The sequence below is a fragment of the Momordica charantia genome (assembly GCF_013281855.1).
Source record: "Momordica charantia cultivar OHB3-1 chromosome 9 unlocalized genomic scaffold, Mcharantia_2.0 BLBB01000009.1, whole genome shotgun sequence".
Classification (NCBI taxonomy): domain Eukaryota; kingdom Viridiplantae; phylum Streptophyta; class Magnoliopsida; order Cucurbitales; family Cucurbitaceae; genus Momordica; species Momordica charantia.
Genome location: NW_028275167.1, coordinates 1,003,599 through 1,028,559, shown reverse-complemented (window position 1 = coordinate 1,028,559; position 24,961 = coordinate 1,003,599). Strand labels below are relative to the sequence as shown.

Here is a 24,961-nt window from a genome sequence, read left to right as displayed (position 1 = left end):
CTGCTTGTTATTACCAAGGAAATGCAAAGCTCCCTAGGCGAGCTCCTACTACTTCACAAAAGTGTAGCCTTCTGCCAAGTCCCAAAACTACAACTGCTTGCATTTAATAAGCGGTCGATGTTATCGGAAGTTTCATGGTGTTCTAAACGCAAATACTGACAAAGGTCATAGGCATATATATCACGAATAGTCGCTTACAAGCTTCACCAATCATATAGCCTTCCCATTATTACTCATTGTGTTGCAAAAAATTCTGGACGAAAAAATGTACCTCGAGTTCTCAAGATGCGAACTGGTATCTGCCAAGTGTGATTTCTTCTCTCTTTTTTTTTCTTTCTTTTTTTTTTTTAGGGGGGGGATTCTCTACTATTATCTTCATCATCAATGCTCCTACCATCAATCAAGTATGACACAATAATGCCTAATCAAGATCCAGCCATTTTTTCATCCGTTCATAAACTAGGTATGTAATGCTTGCAGCCGGCACAACTTTAAGTAAATTGGGTAGAAGTCCTTTGTAGAAACCACAATAGCCTTCGTGCTTCAGTGTCTGCCAAAATACATCAGACATCCCCTGGTGAGCAGCACCTTTATTTGAACTTTGGGCTTGCATTCTGAAAACAACGTCAAGATTTACCTCAGTCTCAATGAAAACCAGAACCACAATATTACTTCCCTTCATTTCTCACTAGACAAAGAAATGGATAAAATAAAATACAGACCAGCCCTCCCATGCATCCATACCTCGTTCGGATAACTTGCAATGGATAAACACACGTGGCCCCAAGAGCTCCGGAGACTGTGCCACAGGCCAGTTGAACGAGAGGTCCAGGATCTGATAATTTTTGGGATGGGAAGGAGAATACAATAAGCAAATTTAAAGAACACGTAAGCAAAAACTCGAACAATAAGAGAACTGTATTTAAGAATGAGGAATATTAAAATAAAACAAAAATGAATAAAACATGCACCTCCGTCGTGAAGAATATAAGTTTTAGATACATCTTTCAAGGTCTCATAGGCAGTAAGGTCAATGCCAGCATAAGGGATAATGCCAAGAAGGGAAGGGACAAGACCTTTATAGAAGACCCGAGGTCCCTCATGAACCCAGATGTCCTTTGTAAGTTTTCCTAACTTGGGAACCTTTCCACCTTCACAAGAAAAAGTCTGTAGCCGAGTTTTCAGGAGATCTAAGGGATAGATTGCAGTTTGTGCGACTGCACCAGCAACACCACCAGCACAAAGTCTCCCGGCAGTTCCAATATCACGCTTGTCTTCTTCTCTACCGTTTGCAATCATATTCTTTAACATCTCATAAGTATAAAATTTGATGGCACTTTCAGGTGCAACCTTCACAACATTTAGCCCATTACCTCGAAAAAACCCCAAGAGACCACCTTCCTTCCACATCTTCTTTATAGCTGGCATAATCCATGCTCGGGTTGTTTGTACTTGCAAAACCACTTTAAGTCGATCTAGAGGAGCTGTTGCAGTACGAGAAGCAGCTCCTGCTATACCTCCAGCAATAAAGTACCTGAAGGGGTGGGCATACTTACTGATCCCTTCTGGAATTACAGCCTGTTCTCCAATATCTACAAGGCATACCCTTTCCCAGTGATGATATATGTTTTCGATGGTGGCTTCATGCGGATAAAATAGAAGAAAGTCCCTCCATTCTTCAAAAGTTATGATTCCATTATTATCCTTATCAACATGCTCCACGAAGCGGGCAAGTTCCTCATCGTCAATTTCTATACCTAAAAAATTAAAACTGCCAGGCACATAAGATGACAAAAGATGTGACCACCGAACAAAAGATAATACTAATCAGACGAAGCAAAATAAATTTAAATGGTGTGAATTAAATAATGAAAATTAATTCTAAATAGTTTAAGAATGTAAAGATTGGAAATAATCAAACATGGCATTAATGGAGATACAGCTGAATTCATGCACCATTACCTCTCATCATTTAAAATAAAATAGTTCATGTAGTGTCTCACTTATCAGAGTAAATTCCAAAACCATAAGCGTGGGTGAACATTAAGAATCAATCAATCAACCAGTCAATACCAAAAACTAACAATATGTATAAGGAATTCAAGAAGTGAAGATTTAAACAGACACATTGACAAATTTCAAAGAATGTTATGCAATATATACAAATCTTGTGATCCTTCTCACTTATCTACAATTTAGCCATTCACAGCAGGTCTATCCTTCAAGGAAAAATCACTATGTCAAATAATCTATCTCAAAGATCACATTTATATCTGTCTAGGATATTGGGGAAAGATTTTCTTTTACCATTTTCGTCCTCGCCATTCAATTAATAATTTCAAAGATGCCATCAATTTAATGCTTTTTTATTTGATTCATATTATCAACTATACTAATTAGTTTTCCATAAAAAATTGACATAATGACTAATACGAACATATATAGAAATTACATTTAAAATTTAACATGTTTTCTATGATATAACATCTATACACACACAACAAATCTTAACATATTTTTATTTTAAAATATCTAATATGCCAAAATGTGATTCAATAATTTTGATAACTAAAATGGGAATGTTGACATGTACATTCTCTAATTAGAAACATCAAACATATCCTTTTAATTAAACATTTATACTTTTCATTTAATTGAAATAATATATCACTAATATTAATTAAATTAGTCATTTAGCAAACTTTTATAAAATTTCAATTAATTGTGTTAAGTATTTGCATATTAAAAAACTAATTACACTACTAATTCTATTTAAACAAATATTTTATTTCAAGTAACATAAATAAAATAGATTTCAGAAAATTATTCTTCATTACTTTTATACCAGATAGAACATTAAAATAAAAAAGCATGAATTATACCGAACATCTACAAACTCATTAGCTTTTAAATATTTTTTGACACCATAGGAATTATAAAATATATCAATAAATAAAAAGTTTAAACAATTATTACAAAAAAAATGATATATAAAAACGTAACACTAAACTAAACCATTTTCTGAATTTCATTTTTTTGTCTAAATAACTAACTAAGAAAAGTTTTTTTTGTTTTTTTTTAAAAAAACTCAAAATTTTAACATGTTTGAGGAAGGTATTACTAATTTTTAAGGAAAGTTAAAAAAAATATGCAAACTAATTTTACTTTGTAAAAAAGGACCTTACAAACTATATTAAACTGTATTATAGAGTTATAGATATGTAAAATACGACGAAATGACACAGAATATCAAATATGATCAAATAAAAAGGACTGGTTGAAACATAATATGAGACAGAGAAGGCTATAGTATACCAGCCTGAACAAGAGCATCCCATAGCTCTTCTGGAAGAATACAACCATTGTGCTCAACATCAATCGCTTGAAACATGCGGTAGAGCTCCAGTTCCTTATCATCCATGTAGCGGCGAAACTCATGGTAGTCTACCCTGCCATCTCTATTGGCATCACAGACCTTCAAGAGATCCTTTGCATACTTGTACTCAGCAGGTATCTGTAGAGCCAACAATCCAGCTTCAATCTGAGCATAGTCAAGATATCCAAGGTTGGCAGCATCAAAGAAATTAAAAAGACTACGGGTTCGAAGATCCCTCTCTTCCTTGGATTCACGCAATGCCAGGAGCACATGTTCTAAGGAGATAGGTCCAAGCTGTTTGACAGGATTGCAACAGCCAGAAGGACGCCGTGGGTTTCCAGCAAAAGCAGCCTCTTTGGCGTCCATGTGTGGAAATCCCAAGGTGATCTCGAACCTGTAATAGATGATGAACATAAATCATCATTTAATATTTACTACAAGTTCCTTAAATTTCAAAATGTTTTTCATTGGTTACTTACAAACTTTAAAGAGTGCACTTAAAAATTTACTAAAGTTGGCTCAATCGATTCTCAATAGTCTCCCCTTATACTACTTTTCTCTCCTCAAAGCCCCGGTCATCACTGATGAAATGGACGGATGGTGGTAGACCTCATCCTTGCAGAAATCTGGTAAATTGGGGCTGCATTTATCTCCCCTTAAAATTGGGGGTTGGGGGATAGGGCCTTCCAGCAAAGGAACGATGCCTCACTTATCGAGTGATTGTGGAGATTTACTCAAGAAGAGAGCACTCTGTGGAGGAGGGTAATTGCAAGCATATATGGGTTGGAATTCGAACCGAACGAGTGGATGACCAAAAATCCTAAAGGAAAAGCGAAAGGGAAACCATGGTTTGATATTGCAAAAAATAGTGCTTGTTTCCTTAAGTTCCTTCTCTTTGGAGCCAATCAAGGGAGAAAGGACAAAGTTCTGGAAAGTTAGGTGGACTGGTGAAAACTCTCTAGCTAATGACTTCCAAGATATTTTCTTGCTTTCTTGTAACAAGGATATAACGATTGCAGAGTGCTGGAATGAGGAACGAAATGATTGGAATTCAGGGCTGAGAAGAGGTTTGCTTGATAGTGCTGGAATGAGGAACAAAATGATTTGGAATTTAGGCCTGAGAAGTGGTTTGCTTGATAGTGCTAGAATGAGGAACAAAATGAAATGAATTTAGGCCTGATAGTGCTGGAATGACGAACAAAATGATTTGAATTTAGGCATGAGAAGAGGTTTGCTTGATAGGGAGCTTGACAGTTTGGTTAGTTCTGGTGGCTACACTTGATGTGACGAAGGTTGGAGAAGATTTAGACAAGGTAGTTTGGTCCTTAGAGCCCTCCAAGTCTTTCTCAACGAAGTCCACCTTGCAGAAGCTCTTTAATGTTACTCCTAGAGTGAAGGTTTCCCTTCTTAATCTTATTTGGAAGGGAGACTTTCCTAAGAAGGTGAAAGTATTTCTTTGGTCTCTAGTCTACCGATCTTTGAATACTCGTGAGAGATTGCAAAAAAAAAGTGTTCAAATTGGACATTGTCATTGTCGGTTTGCTTGCTAGGGGCAGGTTATTTTTGTTCAATATCTTTGTTCGAATTGGAAGAAACATTAGATCATGTTTTCATCCACTACCATTTTGCTACCAGGGGCTGGTTATTTTTATTCAATATCTTTAGCTAGTCTGATTGTGTGCCCCTCCCTATGGAGAGAGGGATGGTTCTTGGTCTTGTATAGTTAGAGCTCTCCTTTGGAATATTTGGCTGGAAAGAAATCATAGTTGACGAATGGTCTTCTTTTGCCTCTTTTTGAAATGTGTACAGCTCACCTCCTCGAGGAGGTACAATAGACACACAAATTTCTTTTGTAACCACATTCTCTCTACAATTATTCGTGATTTGAGAGCTTTTGTTGAGTGGGTTTGGGAGGGGGTTTCCCCATCCCCTGCCATTTGGCTGTATTGTTTCTTCTTTTCTTTTGAATGAAAGGTTTCCTTATCAAAAAACAAAGTGTACTTTGAAGCAGACAGTGTCCAACTGTTGAAGTAGATGGAATGGGTCATACGCCCATAAGAATAAATGGCTCATAATGAGTACATCAATTAACCAAAATTATTCAGCCTTACGATATATATATCTATATATATATATATATATATTTGGATGAGAAACAATACTTTCATTGAGAAAAATGAAAGAGAGAAAAATGAAAGAGATACAAGAGCTACAAAAAAGCCTACAAAAGGGCATCCAAAAAACAGCCCTGAAAGAGGAGATCCCCTACAGAAAAGGACTCCAATCCAAAAGAATAAGACCTAGCGAATAATTACAAAAGGACTTAGAAACCGAGCCTCATAAAGAAGTGTTAAATCCAACGATATCCCAAACATAATCCACAGATTTCTCCACCCCTAAACAATCTATGATTCCTCTCCAGCAAAATACCTCATAACATAGCTAGAAAGCCAGCCTGCCATAAAAAGCAACCCCTATCACGAAAAGGGGGTATAAAAACACCTCCTCCATCATGGCCCTACGATCCCTAGCCTGGACCCAGGATATCCCAAAACACATAAAGAAACAATACCACAAATCCTGAGCAAACTGACAATTCCACAACAGATGATCTAGGTCTTCCGAGGCACTCTTGCAAAGAACGCACCACAACGGACCCAAACAAAAGGCCGACATCCTCTGGATACGATCTAAGAAATTGACTTTCCCAAGAAGGATTTGCCACCCAAAGAACTTGATCTTCTTAGGAACTATAATCTTCCAAAGAGGGGAGAACCAAGGGGTCGAAGGGACAGTAGAAGAGGAAGGGGAACTCAAGACAAAGTAATAAGAACTACAAGAAACCTCTTTGTCTCGCGTTCCCTCGACTATACCATCTTTCTGAAAAAAGGCCCCATTTGGTGGCCGAGGTTTTGAATCCCCGGGGAGAGGCTCCTTCAATTTCTTTGGGCTTTACTCATGCCTTAACGGATCGGGAAACCGTAAAGGTTTCTGCTTTGCTTTCTCTAGTGGCCGAGGTGTCTTTATTCTCTGGGAGGGAGGATGTGAGAGTTTGGACCCCCAACCCGTCGAAAGGTTTTTCTTGTAGTAGCCTTACGATATATATTATAGCTTCAAAAACTCAACAGGACAACCAAACAATGACAAGGGGGCCAGGGGCCAAGGAAATAAGTGCCACAAAACTTACCAAGAGATTAATTATTTTGAGACCTTAAATTACCATTATTGTCATTAGTGCATTCACAAATGACTAAAACATTGAGTAAATATCATCCTGCATTGTAGCTGATATTTTTTCAACAAAATAACCCACATGTAAAATATGAAAAAACTTCAGTTGTCAATTTACTCAAAAGATGAAAATTGCCTGAACGTATGAAGACACGGACCAAAAGATTCAAATATGAAAGAATAAGAGTTGTCCTCAAGGATTTTAATTACTAGTCAAAAAATTAAAAGTAAAAGAACCGATCGACATGAAGTAAGACTTTGACAAGAAATATAAGTAGTATGAGTGTGAACAAGAACCTTCCTCCAATGTCTAAGACGTCGTAGTTGCCCGGCTCGATCTTCCAACGTAGTAATTCTGCAAGGTAAGGACACAATATACTCTACTATCGACCCCACTCCCTTGGCGTCATCAATATACTCTACTATCGACCCCACTCCCTTGGCGTCATCAAGTTTAGAAATACCCAGACGAAGTAGGCAAAAAAGGAAAGGGAAACTTTAAACTTTTGCCACCAGCCTTTAAAAAGATCATGAGTCAGAATATACTCGTCACCGAGGAAAAGAGAGCCAAATCCTCGACCAATAGGTGGCACGATATAATCCAATGGGAACTCCGAATGCAACCTCCTGCAGCAAATACACATTTCCATTTTTATGTGGTAAGCATATCTTCTTGGTAAAATATTGTGCGGTGAGTGACGCAGTCTGCTCAATGATAAGGGGAACTTTCACACTAAGAGTAACATCAAAGAGCTTCTGCAAGGTGGACTTCGTCGATAAAAGACCCGAGGGCTCTAAGGACCAAACCACCTTGTCTAAATCTTCCCCAACCTTCATCGCATCAAGTCTAGCGACTAGACCAACCAAACTGTCAACCTCCCTACCAAGCAAACCTCTTCTCAGCCCTAAATTCCAATCATTTTGTTCCTCATTCCAGCACTCTGCAATCGTTAATCCTTGTTACAAGAAAGCAAGAAAATATTTGGGAAGTAGTTAGCCAGAGAGTTTTCACCTGTCCACCTAACTTTCTAGAACTTAGACCTTTGTCCTTCTCCCTTGATTGGCTCTAAAGAGAAGGAACTTAAGGGGAAAAAAAGCACTATTTTTTGCAATATTAAACCATGGTCTCCCTCTCGCTTTTCCTTTAGGATTTTTGGTCATCCACCCGTTCGGTTCCAAGCCATATATGCTTGCAATTACCCTCCTCCACAGAAAGCTCTCTTCTTGAGTAGATCTCCACAATTAATTATCAATTGGGCATTGTTGGTCCTTTTACCTATTAGGTTTGGGCCAAGTGTAATTATCTTACTACTTTTGCAATTAATTTTTGAGCTGCTGCATTTGCTATTCTTTTAGTCCATTCTGTTAGTTCTAATGGGCTACTAAATTTTTCCGCCGCATAAAAAGGAGGTAGGCGGCTGGAAATATAAGGGAGGAGAAGGAAGGAGGAAGAGAAAGAAAGCTTTAGCTGGTCAAAACCCTGCATTCAACACTTGATTAAAAGAAAGGGGAGCAATTTATAATTTATAATTTTAGAAGGGTTTGGAAAAAACAAGGATCAACATAATTTCTAAAGGAATTAAACTAAAAATCTAATCTAAACTAACGAATCTTTCTAACTAGGTCTCATTTAATAATCATTCCGTATTCTGTTATTTGTTTTTTAAAATACTTAGGCTTGCTTTGCTCACAATTTTCAAAAAACTAAAAACTAAAAATTGGTTATAAAATGGGACCTAAAATATTTAACCAAAATCTAACTAATCCTAATTATGGCTATTAATCAAACGAGCTAACCAAATAAAAATTAAGACGACTAAGAAAAATAAGATGAAGATAGGAAAAAAAAAATAAAAATAAATAAATTAAGCGGCCCAAGCATAAAATGAGCATGTGTTCAATTTATTCCCATTACCCGGCCCCTACCTTCCACAAATAGCCTAGCAATTTCTTTGATCCATATGGAAAAAAGATATTTAACATTTAAAAGAATAGAAAGGATGCAAGTACAACAACAGGCCATGTGAGTTGTTATTATTATTAGCAGGTTAATTAAGAGGATAGTAATACTTAACTCTAACACAAAATTAATCTAAAATAGTTGACCCTCCACTTGAAACCAGCACCATCCAGAACACCTTTTTAACCAATGGAACGCATCTCAGAACTAATTCCATAAAACTAGCTAGATTACCATCCATTTCTAAGGGAGGTGGGATTATTTGAAACGTTCTTGTGTCTGGTTTATTTATTTTTTTAAAATTATATGTTACATGTTCCATTGTTTACTAATCCACACTTCCATAAACATTTTTTCAAATCATAACAAAAATTTTAGAACTAAATAAGTCACATCAGTCTGAGTAGTTTCCAAGTAATTTTTAATCTACATCAACCAATCAATAAATAGGAGTAGAAAATTAATAATAACTTTTAAAATGCAAATGGTAGAAGAAAATAACCGGTGTTTTGTGCAGATTAAAGGTCAGTCGTCTATCCCTCTTCGTTCTGCATTTTCCGCTTCGGCGACTAGCTTCGTCACGGATCTGGAGAAAAACCCAGCATCAGTAAAGAAACAATGCATTAAGACATAACAGATTGATTTCTAGTCCATCATGTGAGTATGAACAAATGCCTAGATGAATCGTAAGTAGACAGGGAAAGAAAATAAGAAGTTCGGGCGACAGACGGCAAGGGCGGGCGACTGCCTGCGGCGACGGGCGACAAACGGTGGCGACGAACGGTGAGAGATGGATTGAGATTGAGAGATAGAGATCGACAGAAACTGCGAAAGGTAAGAGAAAGTGAAGGATGAGATAGACACGAGAGAGTGATGAATGGTGGGATCGGAGATGGTAGACGTGAGAGGCGACGGTGAGATCGGAGATGAGAGAGGTGGGAGTGATGAAAATTGGAGATGAAATCGTGGGAGGAGATGTGGAAGAGGCTTGAAAACCCTTAAAAAAATCCCATATATTTTTTGTCAAAAAAAGAATTCCCATATATTTATATATATAGTTTCGGTTTGGTTCGGTTCAGTTCAAGTTTAACAAAATTTCTTTTGGTTGAACCAGTGAACCAAATCGAACTATTTGATTTACAAAAAAAATATAACATACCTAACTTAATCCAACATGTTATATAAATGAGTAATCACAAAATGAGAGTCTCTACAAGATGAACCAACTCAACTTGAAAACACCAGAAGCAACTTCAAAACACGAAGGGAATCAACCTCAAGCTCGAGCCGACTAAGATTCATTTCAGTGGCTAATCAAACTCTTCCTCTAGTAGCACTTTTTCTAAATCCGATTAAAAAAAACAAAAGGGAGCCTCTGGGAAGAGGTACTTCCTCTTCGTAAGATTTCTAACAATAATCTTTACTTCCACGATCTTAAGATTTGAGAACATAGCAACGTTTGTATTAACTTTAAAGAAATGAGTATAGATGGTATCCATTTGCAATCGACTATTTCAAATAGTTGGGAAAGTTTGTATCCGCTTTTAACATACAAAATAATCATTATTTTCATAATGCCATATTATGATGTCCGAAATTTATAACCCAACAATTGGAAAACCAAGAATACATAAAACCGTTCAATCTTCATTGCACTCGACTATAAGCGTTTACTAAATCAACCACATTAGTATTTGAAGAGAGTAACCGAGGACAACTAATTTACAATGAAGTTTTATTACACTTGTATACTTTGATACATCACACATTTCTAACCTTCCAATCGCATACTTGATAACTCATCATAAACTCATCGAATGAGAATTATTTTAATAGAGAAAATTATTAAATACAATAGTTGTACAAATCCATTTTACCTTTTAAATACAATTTTAATAATGTTTCTTAAAATAAAAATTTTGATACTTAAACATATTATAATAGTCGAAATACATTTTTGTTCTTTAAATCAATCTATTTGATTACTTAAGTTGCAAAAGAGAGAATTTAGTCTTTAAAATTTGAGATATAGTTCTAAGTGATGCGGATCATATCTTGCTAACTTGGTAAAATCTATTAATATTCATGATCTTTCTTATTTATCACATCTACGATTAATAAATAATATTATTTAAATTTTCATAAATTTAAGAGTTTCTATCAACATGACAGTTAACTTATAACTTTTTACCATGCATTTAGATTTTGTTGAATTGAAAACAAAAATATCATAAAACTAAACTTTCAATTGAAATTGACTTAGCCTCGAAGATTGTGCTGGTTTGTATTTATCCCCGAACGAAGAGAATTAAACCAAACTTGTACACCATTGATCTTCATGGTCTGTTCACCATTTTTATACAAGCTCACGATCAACTGAAAAGTCATAATTCATTTTATTTAACTTTTGTCCATATTGAGACGTCAAAGCCAATGCCATTTCTATTCCTGGACGGTACAAGAATTTTCTTCGATGGAAAAATTTTGAATATTTATGCCTTTGTAGCTCCCGCTTGGGGTTTGGAGAGGCATTTGATCTAGGAACCTCTCGCAAAGAAAGAATGGTTCTATTTATTCATCCTTATCTGTAACCATAAGAGTTGGAATACCTTTCAGACTCCGAGGCTTGGTGTACATAACAAGAACCCGAGGCTTGGTGTACATAGCAAGAACCCGCTCAAACTAACAAAGTCCTGTATGATTGAGTATGACAAGGACCCTATAACCTCCCCACCGCCTAGCTAAGAGAGGACTATCAAAAGACCTAACATGATGTTTCCTACATAAGAATCTCATGGAGACGGCTAATCAAGCGTAGATCTAAACGAGAAGGTTGGTGTGATCAAGAAGATGGTCAAACTGAAGCAGAGTTTCCCAACATAGAGCTTGGGAAGCTCGGACCCAGTCAAAATCCGAACCACTACTAGACTAGAGACTACTCATTGGTTGGTGCGTTGCAGTAACAAAAAAAGAATGAGATTAGTTCGGTTTGAAGAACTTATATTCCCGGTGGGTCACCACTTCAAAAAAGAGATCGAACAAGGCTTCTCTTGATAGCTGAGGATAGATATAATGGGAAGTTGTACCACATCCCTCTACGTTAACCAGCCGCACTTGAGTAGTTAGTTGTAAAGGAAACTCGTGACATCACCGACTCGGGCTCTAAACCGTCTGCTGATTTCCAGCTGCATGCTCATCCTACAAATACTAAACCTGGTTAGTTAGACTTCGAAGTACAAGTAATAACAAAGACAATAGAGAAAACAAGCCTGTTTCTCAAGTTACACGGGGAGAATGATGGGACCATGTGCCTGTTATATTCTAATCTTAAACTCTAAAAACACGACCATGGTCCATAACAAACACGTTTGAGACTTCCAAGTATTCCTTAATGTGTGTCCTGAAGTAGAAGTAGACCTTAATTTTGACTAATTTCTCCGGTGCTCCATAAACTTTTTTTTTTTCGAAAAATAACAAACACATTAATAATAATAAAACAAGTATAATACAACAGAATACATATCTTATTTTAAAAAAAAAAAATGGGGGGGGGGGGTGGGGGAAGCAGATTACAGAAAATTTGTCCATTTAAAAAAAAAAGTAAAAGAAAAATCAAAACCTGGGGACTGACATCCGTGTTTTTCTCTTCAAAGATTTTTTCGACCAAATGTTTCATAGTCAAATAGCAGACAGAATAAAAATAATAGACAATAACAAGAAACTACTGTATTAATTAGAAAATATAAAGATGAAATTGTTGATTCAAACTTTGATAAGCTATGACTTTACAATACCATAGAACAAAGAAAATGTACTCGAATCAATCCCCATTGTATTCATACATAAAATAAATTTGTAAGCATACAAAAATTTTATTAGTGGTTTCTAAGCTCGCCTTAAGGAATACAAAATTATCTTCACGACGTAGAATAGATAAAGCATGGCAGATTACCCCATCTATGATAAATCTAGATCTACCTAGAGTCTAAATAATGAAAATAATTATGTCAATAAATAATGTGCGGTAGAAGTATAAGATTGCATAAGGCTACAAGTAACCGAAAAAAAAAGTATAAGATTGAATAAAAGCATTCACAAACCAACTAAGATAGTTCTACGGGTAATTAGCTAAAATTTCGTCCGTGTATGGATGAAATTAAGAGATGAAATTTAATAAAACAATGATGAACATCAACAAAACAGCTTTTTTTAATATAAGAAACGGAAATATATTAGGATGGAGGGCGGAGATCAATGAGAGCTTTCCAATCATTAATAATCATAGTCAGGCTATAACTACAAAATAATTTCTTGTGGTTATATACCATCACGAAGATATGTGTTGTACACTATCACAAAAAGAATCCATAGAGGACTTTTTCTCTTTTCCCTTCAAGGAGCCTACTGTTTCTTTCTTTCCAAGTCAGCCATAACAGGGCACAGACCACACAAATCCAAAGGATTTGAGTCTTCCCTCTAAGAAATGAGCCTCCAGTATCTCCACAATCCAATCCAATCAACAATTCTATAGGGAAGACTTGGTGAAAGGCCGAATTATACAAGAACAAAAGACCAAGCATTCTGAGCAAAGGAACAATGTAAGAAGATATGGTCCAGAAGCTCCTCATTTGAGCTACATAAGCTGCACACAGAGTGGGCAAGGGACCAATAGAGAGCGTTGTTGGAGTCTCTCAACAGTATTTAGACTTCCGTAGAACAAGGACCAAAGGAAAATTTTAACTACCTTAGGAATTTTGAAGTTCCGGATTGCATTAACCACCGGAGTTTTCAATCTAGCCAAAGGGGACGTGAGGAGGGAGAAGGCTGATTTTGCTGAAAAAGTTCCACTATCCACATCTTTCCAAATCAGCCCATCTGCCCCTACCCTAGATAGAAATTGTCCAACTTCTCCCTAAAAAGGCCCAACTTTGGATCTCTCTATCAAACATATTTCTTCTGAAGCCTAAATCCCAAGAGAGAACTTGATTCACCCAGCCAACCACAATAAAGTTCTCCTCTTTTGAGGAGAGAGTAAAGATCTGGAAACAAAATAGCCAAAGGGGTAGGATCCAAACAAGTATCTTCCAAAAATCTAATCTTCCTCCCATTTGAGGCTTTGAACATAACAAAATTGAGAAAAACTTGTCTAAGCAGTCAATCTCGATCCAAGGCCTGGCTCTAGCCGAAGCCTTCACTGATTTAAGCAGCCAGTCATTTGGTTCCACTCCATAAATCGTTGCTATCATCTTTGTTCTCTTCATGGGCAAAAGCTTTTCCATAGAGTCAATAACTTTGGCATGAGCTTTTAGGATCAAGAAGAAATAAATAGGGAGACCTTTTAAGACGGATTGAGCTAAGGTTGAAAGCAGCAAACCTCTCCATTTATCAAGTCTGGCTTTCAACTGTCGGCTCACACAAGCTGATTGCACACTGGCTACCCCCACCCCTCTCCATTTATGTCTGGCTTTCATCTTGTCCACCCCCACAAGCTGACTGCACACTGGTTACCCCCCCCCCCCCCCCAAAAAAAAAAGGGAAACCTAGATACAAAAATGGAAATTTCAAAATCCCAAATTGAGAAATCATACGAGATATAGTTAATACCACTAAGGGAGCATTTGGCCCCATTAAGAGACAACCCAGAGCCCATCAAGAACAGGTTTAGAATATCCCACCAATGCTTGGACATATCTGAAGAATCCAGACAAAAAATCAGCACATCACCAGCACATTGTAAATAAGCAATCTCCAAGTGACCATCCTAAAAAGAGAAAACCCTCAGAACATCCCTTTCGTTACAAAGATGAATCAAATGGCTTAAAGAATATCCAGTAATAGTAAAAAGGAAGGTAGAAAGTGGGTCACCTTGTCTTAACCCCCTCTTGGCAATGATCTTGCAACGAGGTTTACCGTTAATTAACACTGAAAAGTTGGTTGAAGAAACACAACCGCAAATCCACTTCGTCCATCTAGACCCAAAGCCTTTAAGCTCAAGATAAGCATCTAGGAACGACCAATCTACCTTATCATAAGCTTTCTCGAAGTCTAATTTCAGCAACATCCCCTTCTAATTAGCCTTTTTCCAAGCTCTAGCAGGTTCAGAGAAAATGCAGAACTTACAAAAGTTGAAACATTCAGAAAAAAATGCCAGAGTTCATAATCGAGGCTACATTTGCTTCTTCCCTAAAAGCTTCAACAAGTAAGCATACTACATAATATTGAGTGGGTACATGATTTAACATCATGGGTAAACATCAAAGCCTTATCACCAGCCAAGTTTGTTCCATCCTTCTATAACTTGCAGCCAAGAGAATCAATAACTCATTCCAATTTCTCAATTTGTCATGTCCACTCTTTAATATTAAAAGGAAACCAAAAAAAAAAAGAACCCTTGCATTTTCCTAATTATGGCAAAAAAAAATTGGAATCGTATCTAACAAAGTTATCTCAATAGCAACAACAGAGGCAAGCCAATATATAGACCCACTTCCAATCCAGAGAAATATCCAAACATAGCAAGTTTTTTGAACAAGATACAAACTTCTCATTGAAATAATGAAAAGGAACAAAATTGTTCAAAGATACAAACCCTCGAAAGGGTGAAAATACAAATAAAAGCTACTAAAAAGAACTCAGAATGTTGCAACAAAAACATTCCAATTTGAATAAATCAAACTAGGAGAATAATGTTTAAATCCAAACATAATAAGTTTTGATAACATAATTCCATAAAACTAAAAATACTAATAGATTTTCATCATCTAGGAAAAGGACACTCACATCAACTACTTGGAAATGTCGGGATATCTTTGATCGAGATACATCTAGCCCAGAAGTAGAACCATTATCACCATTACCAAAATGGGAGATCTGCAGACAGAAATAGCAAGAATTGTTTCTATAAATTTGTTGGTTATTAGTATCTTCCTAGAACACTTATAAACAATTGGAACCATTATTACTGTTCAATCCATTTACAATAGCTAAAATTAACAGTAAAACTAATGGTGACCCTGCAAGGCTTGAAAAAGAGTCTCATCTAAACACAACAACCTACATCAACTTTATACTAACTATTCTCCAAATCAAGGAGACGAAAGCTCATGGATTTTTATTATTAACTTCCCAGACAAAAAGTGGGGCATTTATAAACAATTGAAACCTGTATTACCAGTATACCCAGTAAAACTAATTAAACCGAACAGTAAAATCAATGGCAAGCCCTCTAGAAAATATGTGGTAGATATGACAAGCCCTCTAGAAAATAATAATGGCAAGCCCACACTGCCTAAGTAATAGAGCTATTTAATTACAGCATCTTACATCATTACTCCACTAATACCAACAACTAGAGTACAGATTTCTACTTCACAGCGGATCAGCTTTAAAATGTTTTATTTACAGGAAACAAGATATTTCATAGATAGTATGAACTATACAAAAGGGAGGGGAAAAGGAACCCCAACTAACTGGGAGTTGCAAAAAAAGATCTCCAGTTTATTAAAAGGTTGTTAATGGAGATCATGCTTCACTAACCTTGGGTTTTTTATTTGTAGAGATGTAGAAAAATAAATGAAAATAAGCCACCAAGGTGGAATTTGACGCCTGTCCATTGTGCCAAAAGCTAACACTAATGCCTTTGCCAATTTGCAAACTGCCTTGCTTCTCATAAGGTCAGTGAAGTTTTAAATTGCTATACAAGGACCTTTAATTCCGTGGAGATTGTTTTTAGGCTACGAGTCATGTTTGATTCCCCAATTTTGCAATTATGAAATTTTTCCATAGAGAGCCTCCAAATCCATTTTGAGAGGAGGGCCTGATTTTTCTTTCTAACACACAATGTTGAGGCCTCCATTGCCCCAAGGGGTGGCCCTAGTGGCAGTAGCTAAGGGTCTCGTTATACGACTTAGAGGTCTAAAGTTCAAACCTTCAGATGAGCTTAATATAAAAATCTTGGAGCGATTTCGGGTCCCCGACTATAGGGGAAAAAAGCTCCACTTTAGATTATAAAAAAAATTTTGAGGCCTCCATTGAGCAACTGTGGGTAGCTGGACCTTTTTCCAATTGATCAGATGCAAAGAGCCTATCTTTTTCGAACCTTCCTAGAGAGAGTCTGATAATTGTTTCAGAATATTGGCAGCCCCAGTAGGGATGAGGATGAGGGACGTGTAGAAAATAGGTAAATTTGATAAGACAGCTTCTATGATGGTTAGCCTGCTCCCTTTGGATAAGAAATCGTGGTTCCACATTTGAAGCTTGTAACCAGTCTTTTCAATTATAGGGAGCCAAAAGCATTGAGGATTTGTCACCCATTTCAACCTATCTGGTAGACCCTCGACAAGATCTTATATGCACAAGGAATTAAGCTAGCTGGACAGTAATCATACAGTTTTTGTGTCTATTTTCTTTTGGGTCAAACATATGTAAGTTTCACTTTGGAAATCATTTATGTCAACATCTCTGTGATGTCGGCTAAGATTATGTTACATAATGTTCAAAAAAGGTCCACTATGAAGTCATCTGGTCCCAGTGACTCTTTTGGTCCCTAAATTCAAAAATGTTTCTGTCCTCCACTTGTTTAGGAGATGGGGGCTAGCTCCTCTGTATTGTCGATGGCCTTTAGCTTCGCCTAAATGGTAGATTTGTGATCCTGGACAAATCCAAAATGCTCTTTATTCCAGTTTTTCAAGGCTGCCCTGAGACCCCTAAGTTTCATCATGAGGTCATGCTCTGGCCATCCTTGAAGCGGCTTATTCTGCCAATAGTTCTCTAGAAAAGGTTTAAAATATTTCTGATGGAGCTACACATTCTCAAATCTGAAAGGTGTTGGGGCCCCATTTGATGTCCCTATATACGAAAGAATGGGAAAATGATGTAAAGTGATACTTCCTAAACGTTTTAAGACATGAAAGCCAACAACTGGAGCCATCTATTGGTGAAGAAGAATCTGTCCAACCATGAGAGAAAGCATGTGATCTCATGCTTGATCAATTGTACCTGCCATTACTCTAGGGGATGTCTATGACTGCTAACTCTACAAGGGAATTGAAGAACCGCATACTTTATGTAAAAGGTCTGCCAAGAGATTTCTCCCAAGACCAATACGAAATGTTGAAATCTCCTCCGAGGATCCATGAGTCATCACATAGATGGCGAAGATCCCTGACTTCCTGCCAGACAAAAGGTCCAATGGCAGCCCTAGATAGATGCCAGAGATTCAAAAGGAAAAATGCCAACAAGAATAAAGTTAGGACAGAGTAAGATCCTTCAATTAGCTCTTTAACAGTGAAAAATGGATCGTGATTAAAATACCTCATGTTGAGCGGACAACATTGAGAGCTGCCCAACTCATCCAATGAAGCCCCATAATGATTTGACCATCAACCTATCCACACTGCTAAGCTTTGCTCTTGCAGGATCATAATGTTTGGATTGACCAAGAGATAAGTGGCTTAATTAAGGCTATTTTTTTTACTAGAGCCATGGAGTTGTTGCTCTTTTCATAGTTTATAGAAAAGGAGAGATTTTTCAGATACCCGACACCTTTTCTTGAGTTGGCTGGTGTTTTTTTCTCCTTATTGGATTTGGGGATAGTGATGATGCAAAGTTCCATTTCCTACATATAAGCGGTCAAAATATGTCTTATTGAAATTGGTGTTTTTTTTTCTGAACCAGAAACAACTTATTGAAATTGGTGTTAAGGAGGTGAGAATCTAGTCCTCCGTCAGAGTGCTGATATTTGGTGAGTGGTGGTAGAGTGGAGGGGCTATTGTGATAGATGACTAATGGGGACAATGGAAAATTTTTCATTGGGTATTTGGTGAGTGGTGGTAGAGTGGAGGGGCTATTATGATAGATGACTAATGGGGACAATGGAAAATTTTTCATTAGTTACCCTTCCCGCATGAGATTGGGCTTCAAGCATGGGCTACTTGAGAGGGAAGGCATGTTCTAGCACACAGCCATCAAAGATATTTTGAGGTGGTTCATGGTTGATCGTCAAACAAAAGGTTCAAAGGGCGGCCTTTCAGATCTATGGGGAGATGGAGGAGTAAGTTAGGCCCAATACTGTATTTCAATGTAGATGAAGGGAATTGTTACGTACCAGTTTTTAGCCAGGATTCTAGCCTTGTGTATTTTGTTGTATCTTCTAGTTATGACTAGGAAAGAAACTGGTGACCCCTTATATTTATAGTGGATGTTTTTCAGAACCCTCCCGTGGTTTTTCCCCGTACACTGAGGGGTTTTCCATGTAAATCTTGGTTCTCTATTTTCTCTCTTGTGTGCTAATGATTTGTGATTTTATTATTATTAAAAATCCCAACACTTATAAACAAGATAGAGCAATAGGATCTTACCATAACATTTAGATCTAGTACATGAATGACAACAAATCAAGAATGATCGCGTGCAGACGTGCATAACAGAATTGATACCTTACCCCAGACAAACATTTACTATCTTGACCATCTTCGAATAGGGATGAGTAATAAGCTGGATCATAGATAGAGCCCCCTATCATATCATCAGAACCTGAGGTTTGTCTAGCTACAACAGGAGTAGTAGGGCTAAGAAAACTATTTCTTAAATCATAATCTGCCTCTCGAGGAACTGAAGTTTCCATGTATGAAATTCCCAATCTGTAGATTTGAATCCACAGTAGTGAAGACGATAACCTAATAGAAAATCCAATAATCTGCATAGCCAAAGTAAGCTTCACTGAAAAGCTAAAAAGGGGTCCATATTGCTTTGACGAGATGTTCCTGCATACAAGCAATCTTTCATTCAGTATACAGGGTACAAAAGCAACTAACACCATGTATCAAAGTATAAGCATGTTATGCACTCACACATTTAATGAATATTAAAAAAGAAAAGGCAGGCAAAAAAAAAATTGGGCTTCAGAAAAATGCAGTGCTCAAATCTAAGAAGCATGAACACTTCATTTTATGTAATGTGTCCGTGTCGGACACTCCAACACTTATTGAACACGTATCGGACACTGGTTAGCTTAATAGATGTGTGTCGTACACTAGAGACACTGGTTAGCTTAATAGATGTGTGTCGTACACTAGAGTTGTACAAACTGAAAATGGATTCAACACTTATTAGGCATGCATCAAACACTTGTTAAACATAAGAAATAGACATAGCTAGTAATATATGACAAAATAATGAATTTTGAGAGTAAAATACATCAAACTCATTTTTTGAAACATAAAAATTTGCATAAGCTTATTGACTTTGAAGTTTCTTGCGGTATATAAATATAGATACCTAAAAAACTGTATATTTTAATAAATGTGCCATTGCCGTGTCCATGTCCATTTTTTTTTTAGATAAGAAACTTCCCACACGGTGTCCATGTCTCGTGTCCATATCCATGATTCTTAGGCTCAAATAGAGTTTTACAGAAAATTATCCTAGGTTGGATGATAGGTGAGCAGTAACAGATGGTAATATGCATAGGTTTGGTTGCAATTATACAAGATCAAAGATTCCTTCCAAATTTTTTATTAATTATCTAACCATAAGCATATAAGTCAGAAATTAGAATATCAACTTCGTGTGTGAAGTTTCATCATTGATTCATTAACTGAATTAGCTTAGTCTATCTGATCTATGGAAATGCTTCCATGGACCAGTGACAAACATGAATGAACATTTATCATAAATTATCCAAGTAATTAAAGAATAGTAGGATTGTATGAGTATGATAAGCAGCCTCCACACTGGAAATGTATTCTTGCAGAGAGAAAATAAATAAAATAATTCCTAAAGAGATCAAGGGCGAACAGGGAACGTACTGGCTATCATTTCAAGCATATCATATCAATATGTATTGTATAATTATAATATAACACGTACTTGTACAGTTGTACTGAATGCATTCTTTCTACTTTTACTCTATGAACAAGGATAAGATATCGCTATGTAATCGGCAGTCCGCCAACCCATGCTCAGAAATAAACTAAACATACTAAGACTGACAATACAAGAGAGAGGAAGAGACCATGTGTCGTAGGCAAAAAGAATGAACCAGAAGATATCGAGGAAAATGGCAGACAACAAGAGAACTGCATATGTACGGCCAAGACTCTGACTGCTACTCTCAATGGCGACCAGAGCGAATAATGCGATCGCCAAATTTATAAGCAATACACCGTTGTACAATGCCCCTAGCGATCCAATCAATGCGCACCCGATCTTTCTCATATGTGTGTATAAAAATTAGATTAAGAATGACAAAACGATAATAACAAATAATAAAAATTACAGAGAGAACAAAAAGATGAAAGAGGATGGAGGAGATGGGAGAAAGAATGCACCTGGATATAAATGAGAATGACTGCAAAAGACTGAAGCCTATCATAATCACGAAGCCAGGGCCGAAGTCGATCTCTCAATGAATTGCAAAGCATCATATACCATTTGAAAAACTCCACCTACCCACCAACGAACTGTCCCACCATGTAACCACCCCAGCCACTGCACTCTCCAGTCTTTTTGGGGTGTCTTTCCCTAAACTGTCATTAGATGGTAGCATAAGCACTCGCGAGCAACAGAGAGGACAACCGAGTACGATGCAGCAATGACAGAATAATTCCGATAAAAAATAAGTTATGAAGAGGGATAAATTTTGAAAGGGTGCTGCCTTGGTGTGGATGGTATTTCGAAAATGAAAGTAGTTCTTAAAATTAATAAAACTATCTTGTTTGTTTAAAATAGTTTCTGCAATTAGCTCCAACAAGTGTTAAGGCATCTTTTTTACTATTCTCCACATTTTCTTTTTCCTTTTTTTTAATATTGGTGTCTAAGCTAGCTTGACACATATTGATCACTAGGTCAACCCAATTAATCTCTACAAAGGTTTTATATTTGAATTCCACCCATATTTGTGATTTGGTATATTTCAAAATAAAAAATCCTCCAATTAATTTATTAGCCACTTTCAATAAACCACATGCTTTGAACAAGGCAAATTCAACCTTATGATTTGAACAAACGGCATATAGGTAGACAAATCCATTCAAATGGAACCCACCTTCTGCGGATTGGATCAAACTCAATACCAATGCCGCTTGTAATGGGAGGCTGTCACCCACAGGTACTGGAGTAACTCTTTTTATGAAGATATGGGTGAAATCAATATAGTGTATTGTGATATCAAAGAGATTTGATATTCCGTATGTCCCTTTAAACATTGAACTCCTCGCAATTCTTGAAGGTCCTAGACCTGCAAAAATAATGGGTCTGCCCAATTTTTTTTTCTTCTTTTTTAATTTTGATGGTGGCAAGTCAATACTTGTCAAATCATAGAAATGGTATTTTTATTTGAAAAATTACAAAAGGCGACAAAATTGGTTGTCATATTTACAAATTTGTACAACAAAATAAATGGCAAATATGACTTTAAAAAGGGTGTCCCTATTTATAAATTGTTATGTAATTTTATTCTTACTCAAATAACCATAGAGAGGTCTGTGATTGCATAATAGCAATAAATATGCAAAGGATCACCGATAACAAAATGAAAGTAAGTTAAATACCATGGATATATCATTTTTATTATACTGATAGAGTATATCGATAACATACCTAATAGCAAATGAACAATAATTGATTGAGAAAAATGTCAAAATCATTGATATACTATTTTTTTATTCCACTTATATAGTTTATTAGTGATTAACCTAATAGCAAATGAGCATGCAAACAATGCTAACATAAAATGAAGTAAAATATCACTGATATGCCATTTTGTATCACGTTGATATGATATATCGATGATATACCTACTAGCAAATAAGATGCAAACAAATACAAACTAAGAAGCACGAATACGGACACGAGAGACATATACGATGACATGTTATTTTCTAAAATTACAGGACACAGGCACAACAAGGACACGTTAATTAAAATATACAATTTTTTTAGATATATATTTGTTTTATACCACAAGGAAATTTATAGTTGATAAGCTTATGCAATTTTATGTTAAAAAAAATAAGTTTGATATATTTTACCCTCAAAATTTATTATTCCGTCTTATATTACTATTTATGTCTATTTCTTATGCTTAACAAGTGTTTATGTGTCTAACAAGTAACGAGTGTCAGATCTATTATCACTTTTCACAACTAGTGTGTGACACATATCTATTAAGCTAACAAGTGTCTGATAAGTGTCCGAGTATCGGAGTATCCGACACGGATACGTTACCCAAAATGAAGTGTCTGTGCTTCTTAGAATATAGATGAGAAACAAAAGTCAAATGCCATTTATATACCATGTTTATTTTATTGATAAATTATATCAGTAACAAACCTAATAGTAAATGACCGTACAAACAATCAATGATAAAAAAACAAAAGTTAAATACTATTGTTATACCATTCTTATTATACTGATGATGTATATGAGTAATAGACCTGCCCCCAGCCCGATTGGTAAAGACTTAGGGTCTCTTGGTCAAGGTCTCAAGTTCGAACTTTTCGATGAGCCGTGAGCTTAATACCAAGAACCGATGCCTCCCAGATCCGAGCCATGGGTGGGCGCAAGTGCCTCTAGATATAGGATAGCAAAACTCCAATTCCCAATTATCCAAAAAAAAAAAAAAGTAATAGACCCAATAGCATATGAGCTTGCAAATAATCATGATAAATGTACGTTGCTTCTATCAAATCGACGTCCATCAGTAATAGACATCTATCACTTATTGTTCAATGTTGAGATATGCTAATGGGTCTTTTCAAGTTTTCATGCATTTTTATTCGTTTGAGCTCAAAATTATGCCATATTTACAAATATTTTTAACTTGTTAGATTTTATATTTATATTGTTTTGAGTAAGATTGCCATGAATGCAATTGCCTCTTTTGATTTTAGGGGGCAAACATGACATTTTTTCTCAACGTTGTGCGAAAGTAAAATATTTTCCATGGGTCCTTTATTACCATTAGACAAATATTTTCCATGCTTGACTATTTCCATTTGGTTCTTCGTGTAGATGTACAAACTAAAAATGGCAGAGACCCATAAAATAGATTGGAATTGAGTTGTTTTTCTTTTTATAGTCCCTTACTCACCCTTGCTTTTATTTCTTTTATAAGTAATGAAGTTTTTGTAAATGAAAGCTAATCAAATATCCTACCTATTATTCATCTAAGAATCCCAAATATTTAGATTTTGGCATTTCTTTTGCCAAAATCGTGACCTATTTATTTTCAATAATATATTTGTTCCGTTAAGAACTCAAGTACTGTTTATCAACAAGTTTAGGTATCATTTTCTACTAGTTCATATCAAAAATATCTAATATCCTAATTTTTTGACATATATTATCAGCTGCTAAGTTTTTTTTTTTAACAAGAAACAAACTTCTCATTGAATTAATGAAACAAATTCTCGAAAGAGTGAAAAGAAAAGAGTTGCTAAGTTTGTGGGAACAAATCAGCAACCATCATTAAGCAATGTAAACTATCTTTTTAGCTGCTCCGAGTTGTTCAGGACCGTTTTGTGTTTACCTTGAATTTCTCTATGAGATTGTACAAAAAAGGTGATAAATCGTACAACGATTCCTATAGACTTTAATGAATCATTTATGGATCCACTCTAAATATTATTCCAGCCATCACAGGAAATTGGATTCATCTAAAAATGATTATGAATTCGAATATAAATTTATAAGATAACAAAAATATAAGCAAGCGGATGCCAGGTCATAATCATTGAACTACAGAAACATTTAAACGATCTCCTAGCCATGAATTATATCGAGAACCAGACCCAGAAACTAAACGAAACCCACATATCTAGAAAGAGTCAATCCGCTAAATCGTCAACTGGAATCCAAAGAAATCAAGTTTCATCACATTGTTATAGGTCACAATTTCCTAGCCAGTAATTATGTCGAACCAGACCAAGAAACTAAGAAAGACCTAGATAATTAGAAAGAGCCACTCCACTAAATCGTCAATTCGACTAAAGAGAAATCAAGTTTCATCACATTGTCACAGGTCAAATTTCTGAAATGAGAAATTACAAATAGCAACCATAAGCTTAATTAGCCATTTCACCTAATTTGGGTAATTTTGGCACAAGCATTCAATCAGTGTAAGAGGATGAGAAGAATGCAAACCTGGTGTAAGGCTGAGACGAAACAACGAATCACAATCGAACCGCGGCGGCGATGGAAGCAATCACAACGTAGGCAGAGGCGAAGAGAGGGGAAAGACTACTTCTCGTTGAATGGAGAGAGAGAGGAAGGGGAACAGAGGAAAAGTCGATTGAGTTGGGCTATAGTAAAAATATTTAGGAAATTTTTCAAAACTAAAAATTTTATTTAATGATTATGAAATATAATATTGTTTTTTAAAATTTTTAATATTT

At 36.1% G+C, this 24,961-nt stretch overlaps 2 protein-coding genes across 22 annotated transcripts; both read right to left on the bottom strand.

Annotated features, from left to right (window-relative positions):
* Positions 1–153: 153 nt before the first annotated feature.
* Positions 154–9,590, bottom strand: LOC111019279 (calcium-dependent mitochondrial ATP-magnesium/phosphate carrier protein 2). 7 transcript variants are annotated; one of them, XM_022295651.2, is made up of 7 exons: positions 9,297–9,590; positions 9,070–9,153; positions 6,905–7,548; positions 3,316–3,770; positions 1,077–1,757; positions 745–835; positions 154–614 (listed from the first exon to the last, which is right to left on the bottom strand). In XM_022295651.2, exons 4-7 carry the CDS (start codon positions 3,740–3,742, stop codon positions 422–424), a joined length of 1,392 nt encoding a protein of 463 aa, XP_022151343.1. In that variant the 5' UTR covers positions 3,743–3,770; positions 6,905–7,548; positions 9,070–9,153; positions 9,297–9,590; the 3' UTR covers positions 154–421. The 7 variants fall into 7 exon arrangements, with proteins under 7 accessions (XP_022151343.1, XP_087974053.1, XP_087974054.1 ...); XM_088117927.1 differs by having other exon boundaries at positions 972–1,757; positions 9,243–9,589; XM_088117928.1 differs by having other exon boundaries at positions 972–1,757; positions 6,905–7,234; positions 9,243–9,589.
* A 1,236-nt stretch (positions 9,591–10,826) lies between these two features.
* Positions 10,827–24,882, bottom strand: LOC111014335 (uncharacterized). 15 transcript variants are annotated; one of them, XR_015787141.1, is made up of 9 exons: positions 24,711–24,881; positions 21,613–23,137; positions 20,897–21,094; positions 20,581–20,774; positions 19,004–19,330; positions 15,348–15,437; positions 14,433–14,656; positions 14,172–14,328; positions 10,827–11,765 (listed from the first exon to the last, which is right to left on the bottom strand). XR_015787141.1 is itself a non-coding variant. In XM_022289056.2 (8 exons), the coding sequence occupies exons 4-8, from the start codon at positions 20,990–20,992 to the stop codon at positions 11,730–11,732; spliced, it is 738 nt and encodes a 245-aa protein (XP_022144748.1). In that variant the 5' UTR covers positions 20,993–21,094; positions 21,613–21,804; positions 22,965–23,137; positions 24,711–24,880; the 3' UTR covers positions 10,827–11,729. The 15 variants fall into 15 exon arrangements, 10 of the variants coding, with proteins under 10 accessions (XP_022144748.1, XP_087973376.1, XP_087973374.1 ...); XR_015787137.1 differs by having other exon boundaries at positions 19,009–19,330; XR_015787139.1 differs by having other exon boundaries at positions 14,172–14,258; positions 19,009–19,330.
* Positions 24,883–24,961: the final 79 nt, after the last annotated feature.